This window comes from Vulpes vulpes, chromosome 12 (genome assembly GCF_048418805.1).
Source record: "Vulpes vulpes isolate BD-2025 chromosome 12, VulVul3, whole genome shotgun sequence".
In the NCBI taxonomy this organism is placed as follows: Eukaryota; Metazoa; Chordata; class Mammalia; order Carnivora; family Canidae; genus Vulpes; species Vulpes vulpes.
Window position 1 is genome coordinate 60,096,748 of NC_132791.1, and position 13,045 is coordinate 60,109,792.

A 13,045-nucleotide genomic window follows, 5' to 3' on the forward strand; every position below is an offset into this window, starting at 1 on the left:
CCGGGATTGAGTCCCACCGTCGGGCTCCCTGCGTGGAGCCTGCTTCTCCTTCTGCCTGTGTCTCTGCCCGCCCCCCTCTCTCTGTCTCTCATGAATAAATAAATAAATATCTTTAAGAAAAAAAAAAGTTATAAAGTGTTCAACGGAGTCTCCCAAGCACATGTACAAACAGAACATTACAGATCTTCTCCATAGATGGCCCAGCAAGTGAATTGGACCTACAACAAGCAAACAAATAAACAAAAACCTGAGGAAACAAATGGTAGGAAGTGAGTATAATCTGTTGTTTGTATACTCAGCAATGTCATTTGAGACAATTTTACCCTACTGGATTAATGCCAGAAATATTCCAAAGCCAAGGGATAAACTGTTACTGAATAGCTTCTTCCTTCTCCCCGATGTAGCTTGTTTTCCTTTTGATTTTTAATATAGACATGTCCAAATATATGTGTCTGTTACATAAAGAATAGTATTATGATCTCAATGTATATACCAGCAATTGTAGTAATGACCAGTCTTATGTCATTTTTTAACCTCACTCTGCGACTCATTATGGTAACACTTTTTTTTGTTTGTTTGTTTAAAATGTTTCAGTTGAGTAATAATAAGAAATTGATATTTAAAAAATAAATGTTGAGTCCTAGATGCCATGTATGCTGCATGGCATAATAGTGATCTCTGGTTAAAAATAATAATAATAAAAATTAAAAAATAAATAACCACAATGGCTTTTCTTTGACTGAAAAGCAGTTAAATTCATTATTCTTTTACGAAGAGAAGTCATGGGCCACCTGCTGATGTCTCCATGCTCAACAAAGTGGGTGAAATAGTTGTCTGGACCCATGTTTTTGTGGCAGTCTAGAACAATGGCTAAGTATTCAGATTCAGGGTAGGCTTTCTACATTTAATCATGGCTCCACCAAGATTTGGCTGTGATACATGAAAATGTCACTTATCTTTTCTGCATATCATCTCATCTGATGATAACAGTACCTGCCTCATGAGACTGCTATGAACATAGATTAAATGAACTAATATGTATGAAAAATTAAGAAGAGTTTCTGGAACATGGTAAGTCACATGCATATTTCTCATTATTACTCAGAGGTTTTTGAATTACAAACCTCTTCTAAGTTTGAAAGAATTGTGCATCCCTAAGACATTTGTGGGTCTTTGGAGATAACACTGAAAAATTATGAAAGACTTTAAAATTATAGAGAAGGTGCAGCATCTTAGCTATGAAGAAAAAATACATTGTCTCCTTTGCTCCTAAAAATAGTCTGACATGACTACTTTTCAGTACTCAATTAACCATGTTTTAATGTAATGTTTCAGACTGTACAAATCTCAGAGACAATTCTAGTCAGGACAGCTAATGCTAAGACTATAAAAATGAAAGAATATGCCAGAACAACGTGTTCATTGAAATCTTGTGGGATTCCTCTAGAATCCAAGGAAATGCCATAAGAACCCAAAGAAATAGAAAACATTAAAATATGGTCAGAATAAGTGTCCTAGGCCTTAAATACTATTCCTAGCAGTTCTCCAGTATGCTCATTACGTTTTAAAGGTGTTTGAAAAAAAATCAAAGGTGATTCCCTGGACGATATGAAGAATCTTAAAAAAAAAGAAGCAGAAGGAAAGAAAAGAAAGGACCAGAGCGGGGGGTGGGGGTGGGGGAGTAGGGAAAAGAGAAAGTGATTACAATATTTTTGGAAGAGGGTCCACGGAGCAGGCTAGCACGCAGTGTACGTGGAGCTGTGGAAACCCCAACATACTGGCCCAGGACTCAGCCAATCAGGAGGCTGAGAAACACATTTCCATAATGATGATTGGCTGGGGGACTGCAGGCTCCGCAGGGCCGCGAGGATGGGGGGCCGAGCTGCGCTGAAGGAAGTAGCAAACAACTTTCTGCCTTTCTGTTGTTTATTGCATAGTCTCCAAACGATTGTAGTGATTCATCCTTTAGGAAAGCTTGTTTTGAAAACAAAAGAGGCGCAGTTGTTCACAACAAAAGTGATACTCAGCAGCCAAAGGAGCCGAATAGAATGGTACTCTTTTATTTTTCTTGAAACTCAACTTCGATCTCCGGATTTTTTTTTTTTTCTCTTCCCTAACCACATATATTAAGACTTCTTAGGAGATTCCTAAAGGTCGGATTTAAATTAAAATCAGACGGGGGGGGGGGGTACTATTCCTGAGAGGCCTCTCTGCTGTGTTCATCCGTCAGCTCTGTGAAATATGCACAAATGGAATGTAGTTTGTAAAGTGTGGAGACATCTTTAAATTCTAGCGCCAAGAGTTCCATGAAATACGTTCACAATTAAGGGGATTGTGTTACTGTTTCCAAGAAGAAGCTGCACTGGGAACTTTTTTTTTTTTCTTGGAGTCCTGTATGTGTGAAATGTGGTGATGCATTTGCCAGTGTGTTTTGTATTACTCTCAGAAAATTTTACACATATATTAAAAACCCACTGTCATTAAATCGTAGAGATTTAAAAAAAAAATGGCAGGAGGGATGGCTGAGAGCGAAGCAAGGAAAAAGGATGGGAGCAGAAGGCACTGGCTGTATCTTGCTCCCCTTTGGCCCTTTCCTGCTTGGTCTTCTGTTGCAGTTGTTGTTTTCGAGTCAAACAGACCGGTGACAACATTTCACCTACAAGTTTTTACATTTAGTGTAACCATCATTCTTTCCACAGACCATCTTTCTGGAAATGAGAATAATTCTATAATGCAGATTAAGCAGAAGTATTTTTCAGGCTCTCCCAGTGACCATTCCTTGGCTAGCTAACAGACCAGCCATTCAGAAGCAATTTTCTTCAGGCTGAAATTATGTGCTGACCGTAGCAGAACACTTCCCATAATAACCCTTCCCCCACCCAACGCTAAATACAATCTGTCTCCTACTCACTGTAATAACGTGCAAATGACTGTAATTTTGCAGACAAGAAACAGCCCAAAGTGAAACGTGTCTAAACAGAGGTCGATTTGAAAAATCAGGGCTATTACCTAAATCTGTAAAATACATATTGTAATAAAACCAGCAACAGCAATCTCCAATAAGTAGTTTTAGAAAACTGTAGCTTGTGTTTTGATCTTCTTTATGTACCCGGTCTCCACTGGCATAAAAGAAAAATCCTTTTCCAGAAATGGCTTCATTACATGCGAGGTAAATTGCCGTACTTTGCTAACTGATCCGCAGACCTTGCTTGGGCACCCGTTCAGATATAGTAGCGTGCACCACGCCGCAAGGGCCTGCGCCAAGCGGAGGTAAGATTTCAGACACTTAACACTGACCTACATTGCAGTTCTCTCAATGTGAGCAGTGTACAAATGTTTTCCTTTAGAAGAATGCACTGTTTTTGCAATATTTGCTAGTTTCTCTAGGGCTGCACGGCTTTCAAGGGACAGGATTTGCTGTCTTTTTTTCTTTTGAGTTTGAGGACTGGGAGAAAGAGGAATGGGGACATAGATACACATCTAGAGGGAAGCATCTTCTTTAGACTTTGTGTTTCTTTCCGATCAAACTTCATTGTGGTCTTAAATCAGAGCTATGGAAATTTTGCTTTATGTCATTTCGTTTGTTAACAAAACTGTTAGAAAGATTTGTGAAGACAGCCATTCATCTCTCTCCTAACAGAGAGTCCCTCTGTTGTACTCCCAGGATTTGAAATGGAAGGTGAGCTAACAGCGTATAGAAGTGACCTGAAAAGTTTACACAGCTGTGTCGTTACACAATATGTTGTCAATGTCCATATTCAGGAAATGTGTTATCACAAGGCCCCCAGGTCTTCCAGAGCAGGGTGATCCCACCAGTGTCTTTTCTATGTAAATCCCACCCCAACCTCCACCCTTGCCCCCAGGAAAGGACCTGAAATGCTTCTCTGTACCAGTCTGGTCCTCTCCCACGGACGTCTGCTTCTTGTCACTTTATTTAGGTCCGGCAATATTTCTGGATATTGCAATAATGTCAAATATTTAACCAATTTAACTCATTTCTTTTTGGTGACAGTTGTCTAGAGATGGATGTTGTTAAGAATGCTCCACAGAAACTTGAATTGGATTTAGTAAGCATTTACGAAAAGGCGGAGAAAGTATTCTCTAAAAGATCTTTTGCGAGTGGCAAGTAAGGATGTTACCCACAGGTAAAAAGAGTGAAGACCTTCTAGTGTTTGTGTGGGTGTTCAAATCACCAACTCTACATTCCCTAGAAACCAGGGCAGGTCACCTGCCCGCTGCCTTGAGGCAGGTCTGTTCATAAACAACCTCAAATCGATAAGAATCTTTCTCCACAATCTTCTTGGGCAGCTACAAGGTTTCTCATTATGCCTAAATTAAGTTCCTTTTCCCAAAAATTAAGCCCATTTCCAGGTAGGTCTTATTTTTTTATATCCTTGCTTTCCACTTTTTCCACTCGTTCCTGAGTAAGTCTCAAGGGTCCATGTTGGCCGAGGTTTAGAAGAGCTGGGACCAGGTATGTACCCCCTTCCAAATAAACGCAGCTCAAGAATTTGTTTCTGATCCCTAATAATATACTGCAATTCAGAGGAAAAAGAGGTACCAAAGACAGGCTATTGTCTTTTTCTGTGTTACTGCTTGAAGCCTCTGGCCTCCTCCACTTTGAGCTCTTTTGCCCTTAAAATTAAGTAGCAAAGTCCTGTGCCAGGACCTTCTGATCACCTTGCAATCAGTGCAGAATGTCCTGGGGCAGGGCTGTTGGTAGTGATCAGAGAAGGATAACCCTCTTTAACAGCCTCTCTTACACTATCCTCTCGGAGGCTTCCACCCCTACCATTCCTTCTAGACTTGTTTCCGGCCCGCTCTTCCCGTCTACCACATCCCCGGGGAGACACTCACTAAACTGTTAAGTCACAAAGTGCACGTACTATACAATAGTGTGCCAGTATCATCGAGTTTGTGCGCCTGGATATTAGTAGGGGGACTCCCGTGTTCCTGTGATCCTGTAAGAGACAAAGATAAAATTTTCTGTTCCCAGACCGAGAACTTCCCAATTTTGTAAGGGGAGTAGCTCTGATTTTCTAAAGCTGGTAGTTAATTATCTTAGTTTCACTCATCAATTAGCTGATAGCCCTCTGATGTCTCTTGATTGCCTCCTTTGTCAAACAAAACAAAACAAACACACGCAAAGCCAGCATAACAACTCCGGCTTATTCAAATCTTGGGGAAGAATGTGGAGGGCAGACGATGGGGGGTGGGGCGCCAATGGGGTGTTGGAGATGATGGAATGGCAGGAAACTGGTTTGGGTTAAATCTATTGACTGAGTTTGGTGTAAGCCTCAATCTTTGGTAGGTGGGCTTGCTTAACAAAAAAGTCTTTAAATTTTAGGGTTAGGTGTTAATGGTAGGGTTAGATCAGATTATGCATAGGAAGCTTGAGCTTTGGTTTTAGCTATCCTCAAATCTATGCTGCAGGCCGTGTGATTTACTTTTTTACCAAGGGAGTGCGTTGGAAGGGTGCTTGTACCCTTTCCAACTTTACCGACTTCAGATCTTATTTTCTGCGCTTCTTGAAGTCCAGTTATAAGAGCCGGTGATCGTTTTTAAAAAGGCGATATAATATATGGGGTAGCCATGGTCTTCCAAAAGCTGAAATGGAGTAGATACCCTGGGGACCCTGGAGGGGCCCAAGAGTGACCTGAGGTTGGAGGAACCACTCTTCCAACAGAAGAAGAAAAGTTTTTTTGTTTTTGTTTTTTTTTTAATCACCCATATGATGCTGTGTTATTATCAAGGGCACGTAAAAAAATTGTAACATCTGTACATCCAACGATATAAAACAAATATCAAAGTGAAAATGGAGGGTAAGTGGATATCAGGTGGCTAATTTGCCCCATTTTATTTGTTGATGTACAGTGTTGATTTGAATACAGATCTACTTAGGGAGTTCTAAGGACTATTCTAGACTGCATTTCTCTAGTTTATAGACCTCAGGAAAGGGTGGAAACTGCTGTTTATTACTATTTGCAGCATCAAACTGAGTTCATCGTGGGTAGTGAAACAACTAATTGGAGTTTTTTTTTTCTTAAGAACTAAATATATTGAAAGCGCAAACATGAGTCAAAAGACATTACTTAAAACATGTGACATAAATATTTTTATTGACCCACAAAGTCATCACTGAATATTTACATCATAAGCTGTCTTTGGCAAGCACTAACCCACTTTATATGTCTGTCCATTTGACTCAGTGAAGACACATTCTCACATTGCAGTTGTCATGCCGAAATTACAGTAGTGCTGGATCTTTAATGCTTGGGATCATGATGCTTTCAATTAAACTCAGATCACACCCTGACTTTAAAATCTCCACACTGTTGCTCCTAAAAGTAATGGCGAGTAACAAGTGAAAAATTAAAAATAAAAGTGCTTTAAAGGCTTAATATATAAATATATATATAAATACATTAAGTATATTAGCTGTTACGGTACAATACTGAACTTGTTATTTTATATAACCCCTCTTATCCTGTGACCTCAGAGTCCCATTAAGTCGGTTGTTGGCATTCGTCCTATAATAAACTCTAACATATTTCTGTAGTCTTGGTGGACTGAGCGGTGCAACCGTCAGAGGACTTTGACACCCCACTTCCCCCAAGATAGGGTTAAAGATTTGGGGAAAGGGGACCTCTGACCGACTTTCTGTTTAAAAATGCACACTGGGACTGTTTAACGGGTTAATCTTTCTAGTATATTTATCTCCCACAAATCGATTGTGTAAAAAAAATGAGGCTGGCCCGAGGTGTTAATATGGTTGGCTGGGACCTTTTTTCTTTTTTAATTTCTTAAATTTTTTTTTTTTTTTTGAGCGGCCTAGGACCAGGTGGAAAAGATTTGTTACAAATTCCAGGGAAGAACTGTTCCCGTAGTGGTGGTTCAGTGGTTGCCAGCGTTCACACTCGAGTGCTTGTAGACCAGAAGGCTGGAAACAAAAGGTTTACTTGTATCCCCACCACCGCCTTTCCCCCCAGATCGATTTTTCTTATTTAATCAGCGAGTAAAAAGAGAGACAAGGGGGGGGGGGGGGGAGGGATGGGACGAAGGGCAAAGTGGTGGTGGTGGGGGGGAGGGTTGAAAGCCAGAAGCTGCAGTCCAGAAAAATCAGTCTCGGGAGTTCGCGCTGCCGAGCCCTTGCAACAAGGAAGGGAAGCCACCCCGCCAGCCTCCGGTTTTCTCCTCGCTCCGCGCTGGTGGCTCATTTGGCCTCCCTCTGCCACCGAGCGATCACATACATTATTTCCCCCAAGATAACACAATCAAACTTGTATTTACCGACATCCTTTCCTCGCAGCCTGTTTGAGATTTGTTTTAATAAATAAGTGTTTTCTGTGAATGATGGAGTCATTGAAAACGGGCGCACCATTTTTTTCCCCCCCTTCTGACTGCAGGAGGTTCCTCAACCCCAATCTGGTTGGAAAATAAAACGCTTTGTCTCCACCACCACCCCCCACCGCACCCCCACCCGCTCTCCGAGTGTGTTTTATACGTGTGTGTATCTCAACCCCCTACAGTAGCCAAGAGAAAGCAGCTAGCCAATCAGAGAGCCCAGTTTCATAAAAGCTGCTCTCTGATTGGCCCGATGCGAAAGGGCAATGGGAACAAAGAGAAGTGCCTTTCAGGTATAGAGGCTGAGAGCTCCTTTTGCTCCACTCCCCCTGTGTGTGTGTTGTGTTTCAGTCCTGATTTCAATGTTGCAGAACAAGCTTGTGTGTGTGCACCGGGGGGATTTTTCTTTTCTTTTCTCTTCTTTTTTTTTTTCATTTTGATTTTTGCTTTTATAAAAAAAAATACACAGGACGGTCTGTGACATTTGATGGTCCATCTTCTTTAATAGTAAATTTGTTGAAGAGATTATAATTTCCAAAATAAAGCGGCTGCAACCAAACACACTCAATGCAGTTAGAAGGAAAAGGTCAACTCGATCCAATACAGACCGTAAGTACGGTTGCGTGGTGTGTCTCTATATAGCACTTAGCGGGGACTTCATGCAGGGGAATGTGCGAGTTTTATGCATTGAAATGAGGAACTAGTTACAGGGTTTGGCTTTTGCATTGAGAACAACAAACCCAAGAAGGGTGAATTTTATTCAGTGGAGGGTGAAGCATTTGTAACTTCTTCACACAAATTAAGCTTGACTGGGCACTCGGGGTAACTTAGAGTAAATTACCTTTTGGGCTGTAACCCAAGGAGAATAAAAGTGACACAGTTACATATCCTGATCTGCAGTGTCCATTCCCTAGCTCACCTCGCCCCCTCCCTCTCCTCTCCTAGCTGGGCAAGACCCTCTTCCAAACCGAGCCAGGAAAAAGAGGGCAAAGGCAGAACAAGCCGATTTGTGTCTCTGGCCACATCCCAGTGCCCAATAATTTAATATTAAACAAGGGAATAGTCACCCATTACATGTAATGGTTATAATTACCATTTTCCACCTCCTTAAAAAAAAAGCAAGCAGCAAAAACACCAGAAGGGGGGGAAAAAGCCCCACCCAACCCAAACAAACCCACAAATAGAGTAACAATGGTGTGTTTATTACGGGACCTGGCTTGGGAGCTAGCAAAATGTTTTTCTTTGTTTAAGACATGAGGGGGGGGGGTCCCTAAAAACCCAAGTAGCTCTCGGAGGTGCCCTCCCCGGTCTTCTGGGCGTCCCCATCCCCGGCCCCTCGGGAAAGCCGACAAATTGGAGATAAGTTGAGGAAAGGTTTATAAGGTGTTTCTTTAAAACATCTGCTTTGCTCTTGTGCTCATTACATTTCACTCCTTCGAACTTCCGAGAGCCTAGATCTGCGAGAAATGTTTCACATTCATAACTTGTAGCTGCGCCCACTGCAGGGGGGTGGGGGCGCGGGGAGGCGGCGGCGGCGGCGGCGGCGGGGGGGGGGGGGGGGAGTGTGTGCAGGGGGAGGGGAGAGACCTTCAGCTTTTTTTTAAAGACCAGATCAGTATTTTCTTGATACGCTTGTCACCATTTTTGTTCTCACGACAACCAATTGAGCCCTTGATCCTCACGTGATGTGAAAGGCTTGCACTGTAACAAAATCGCTCCTTTTAGATGGTTGGTTGTTGCTAACTCGCCCATCCCCCTCTCCCGGCCCCGACATTTCCAGCAAAGCGACTCTCCACTTCCAATCCATCAACAATTCATTACTGCTTTTAGCTTCCAAACGCCAGCTAATTAAAAATACTAAGCCAAGCTCCGGGGCCATCTGACTAAACACAGGAGGGGGGGGGGGTGGGCGAGGGAGGAGGAGGAGAGGAAAATAAATAAAAAGGGAGACGCACCGTTTGCTGCGACTATCAATGGGAAAAACTGTCCTGAAAGAGGTCGCCTTAAAAAAAAAAAATCTTTTTTTTTTTTTGACTCTAATTATCGAATTACCACATGACTGATTGGCTTGAGCGACAGCGGATTTTACCGCCCCCCCCCCCCCGGGGGACTATACTAGGAACTCGGTTCCTTTTTCTTAAAACAACATAAAACAGGAAAACATCACATCCTTTGGGTTTCGAAGACCGAACCAATTTTAAACGCCGTTATTTCCCTCGGCCCCCCGCCCCCCGCCCCGAGCGAATGCTGTTACAACCGGTTTATCAGCTCACTGAATCATCTGCTCCCCTCCCCCCCACACCTTTCTTTTTCTCCTCTCGCTGGGCTTCTCATCCTCCCCTTTCTTCCTTCCCCTCCCCCCTCCCCCTCCGCCCTCCTCCCCCTTCCTCCTCCCCCTCCTCCCCCTCCTCCCCCTCCCCCTCCTTTCCTCTTAAGTTAGTTCAAGAAATCAAATCTGTCAGGACGGGCGGAAAAATGCCACTTCCCGACTAACAGGCGGAATCCAGCCCAGATTTTCAGTCGTTTCTTCTTATTCTTTCTTCCCTTTCACTAATTTATCCCGATGTTAGCACATTCTGTCTTGTTACTAGCGGACGCCTGTAGGTTTGCTACATGGGATCATTACTTACTGATCACCGTGACTCTGAAGTCTGGAACTGAAGGCGGAATGAGAAGTTGGGAAAACTTTTTTCTCTAAGCTCTCTCTGTCTCTCTCTCTCTCCTCTCTCTCTCTCTCTCTCTTTTTTTAAACTATTATTCTCGATGCTTGTTCAGAGGAAAAAAAACCTTTGGTCCTTCTGTTGTGAATGTGAAACATTATCTTCCAGCTGTACAGTGACACATTTTTTTAAGGAGAAAAGGACTCCTGATCCGTTTGCCAAAAGGGGGGTGGGGAGGTGGAATAATGTTATCGAGTGATTATTCTGGCTGAGATGTGTTATTTGGTTTCTTCCTTCTTGATCATTTGGTGTTTAAGTAAAATGAGGCACAGGCTTGTTTGCCGAGTGGAGTGGGAAAGGCATTTTGATTTGCTGGCCTAATTAAAAAATGATAAAGGATTAAAGGTAAGCAATGTCTGTGTGTGTGTGTGTGTATGTATATTTATTTATTTTTCTCGACAATCAACTGTTAAAAGGGGGCTGATCCCTTTAAAAACCGTTTTAACTGATCTTTGTCAAACACACACTCATTTGCGGTCATTGAGGCCACCTTGGCGCAGACTACTTAAAGGGCATGTCTTAATCAGTTTCCCTGTACAGTCAGTGGCACCATATTTAACAGATTGAGCAAGTCTGTGACCTAGGAATAGGGTAGGATTGTTTACATGTAATATTTTTCCCCCTCAAAAGGCAGGTATTCAGCCTTTTATTTAACACTGTCTTTGCTATAGAGAAATGCTCTTGAAGACATGTGTGTGTGTATTTCAAAAATACAACTGTATAAACTGTGGGGGAAGAGAGGGTATGTGTTTGTTGGAGGGGGGGTAGTTATTTGTTTTTCCTGTTCCTTACTGGGAACAAAAAACAGATTGCCCAGACGATTTGTAAAAAGAAGTAATCAAATTAGAAATAAAGGAAAATTTAGGAACATCATTCTGAAACTAGCCTCAGAGAACTTGCGGGGTCTGGTCTTTGAAATTGCGAGATCTAGGACGCGTTTGGGGATGTTAAAAGCTGTGTTCCTCCCTCTTGTCTGAGTGTTTAGGTTGCGTTTCTGAGGTTGAGATATCACATGTATGAAAAAAAAAAACCCTAAACTGTGTGTGTGTGTGTGTTTTTTAAACCTTTCTGGACTTGACTCAGATCTTTAAGATATCTCAATGCCTTTAAAAAAAAAAGTGCTTATCTTTGTGTTGGTGATAAAGGGAATCTTTTTTTTTTTTTTTTTTTTTTTTAAAGCTACTGTAAGATGCTTACTGTCGTGGGTAAGTTTTTTGGGTTTGGTTATTTCCCTTTAAACCTGGCTGTGGAGACAATGTATGAGCCACTTTTCTCTCCATCCTTCCCTGTACCCCTTACTGACTCCCCAGTATTAATCGTTTTTTATTCTGGTAACACCCAGACAAGAAATATTCGACTTTTCCCCCCTTCACAGGAAAAGGTGGACCTGGACTGAAGGGTGTAAAATCCTTGGACACATTCCTGGGGCAGGAAAAAGAAGAGGAAGATTAGAAGATTTTTTTTTTTTTTTTTTTTTTTTTAAGAGCAAGCCCAGCGGAGCTAAACGAATGTCCCCTCATCTCCAAAGGAAAGTTCATCGGATTTTTATTCTAGAGAGCTCATCTTCAGGATGTCAGTGAACATTTCTACTGCAGGAAAAGGTGTGGATCCAAATACGGTTGATACTTATGACAGTGGTGATGATTGGGAAATCGGGGTTGGCAATTTAATAATTGATTTGGACGCTGATTTGGAAAAGGACAGACAGAAATTTGAGATGAATAATTCCACCAACAGCACGAGCAGCAGCAACTCTAAGGATTGTGGAGGTCTGGCCTCCAGTGGGGCCGGCGCTACCGCAGCCTTAGCTGATGGCCTAAAATTTGCTTCTGTTCAGCCCTCTGCTCCCCAGGGGAATTCACACAAAGAGACCAGCAAATCAAAAGTGAAAAGGAGTAAAACTTCTAAGGATGCTAATAAATCTCTGCCTTCTGCTGCCTTGTATGGGATTCCCGAGATCAGCGGCACTGGCAGGAGGCAGGAAGTCCAAGGGCGCCCTGGAGAGGCAACTGGCATGAATTCAGCGCTAGGTCAAAGTGTGAGCGGCGGCGGCGGCGGCGGCGGCAACCCGAGCGGCACGAGTACCAGCCTCGGCACCTCCGCTGCCACCGCGGGGGCGGCCTCCTGCGGGAAAAGCAAAGAGGAGAAGCCAGGTAAAAGCCAGAGCAGCCGAGGCGCCAAGCGGGATAAGGATGCGGGGAAATCCAGGAAGGACAAGCACGACCTGCTCCAGGGCCACCAGAATGGCAGTGGCGGCCAGGCCCCTTCGGGGGGTCACCTCTATGCCTTTGGGGCCAAGAGCAATGGAGGTGGCGCGAGCCCCTTCCACTGCGGGGGCGCTGGGAGTGGCAGCGGCGCGGCTGCTGGGGAAGTTAGCAAAAGTGCCCCGGATTCAGGGCTCATGGGAAACTCTGTGTTGGTAAAGAAGGAAGAGGAGGAGGAGGAGAGCCACAGGCGAATCAAGAAACTGAAAACCGAGAAGGTAGGATCAAGTCGCCTTCCTAGATTTCCCACTCTCCTCTTTGTGTGCGTCTGTGTGTGTGTGTGTGTGTGTGTGTGTGTGTGTAGGGGGGGCTGTTGTGTGTGCGTGTGTGCCGGGGGAGGGGGTGTGTGTGTGTGTGTGTGTGCGTGTGCCTCTGTGTGCCTCACACTTCTCACTCGTGCTCTGCGGTTCTTTGTGAGGCTTCTGTTGTGTGCATCCTTTCCGGGAAAACTTGCAATGGGGGAGCTGACCTGGGTGCACCGCTTTTAGCTCGCGCTGCGGCTGCGGGCGCTGCCAAGTGTCTGGGTCCCCAGGTGGGAGGGCCCGGGTGTTCCCAAGTGCCTTTTGCCCTGCAGCGGGGCTCCTGGCCAGCCAGGCGGCTGTGGTGTGCTTTTAATAGAAGACCTGCTCATGCGCCCGCTTGACTCATGTCCCGGTTTCTCGCCTAAGGAGAGGTGTCTTATGTTTTAATATGCCCGCCCTGGTGTTTCTGGTAATG

At 43.7% G+C, this 13,045-nt stretch overlaps 1 protein-coding gene across 5 annotated transcripts in view; it reads left to right on the forward strand.

Annotated features, from left to right (window-relative positions):
* Positions 1–7,648: 7,648 nt before the first annotated feature.
* Positions 7,649–13,045, forward strand: part of ZNF608 (zinc finger protein 608) — a 110,399-nt gene continuing 105,002 nt past the window's right edge. The window contains exons 1-2 of one of the 5 annotated variants that reach the window (XM_072728675.1): positions 7,716–7,953; positions 11,440–12,546. In XM_072728675.1, coding sequence (XP_072584776.1) covers positions 11,635–12,546 — 912 coding nt within the window. In that variant the 5' untranslated portion in view covers positions 7,716–7,953; positions 11,440–11,634. Of the gene's footprint in view, positions 7,954–9,811; positions 10,410–11,236; positions 12,547–13,045 lie in introns of those variants that run through there. The other 4 variants (XM_072728676.1, XM_025995010.2, XM_025995012.2 and 1 more) reach the window with 4 other exon arrangements.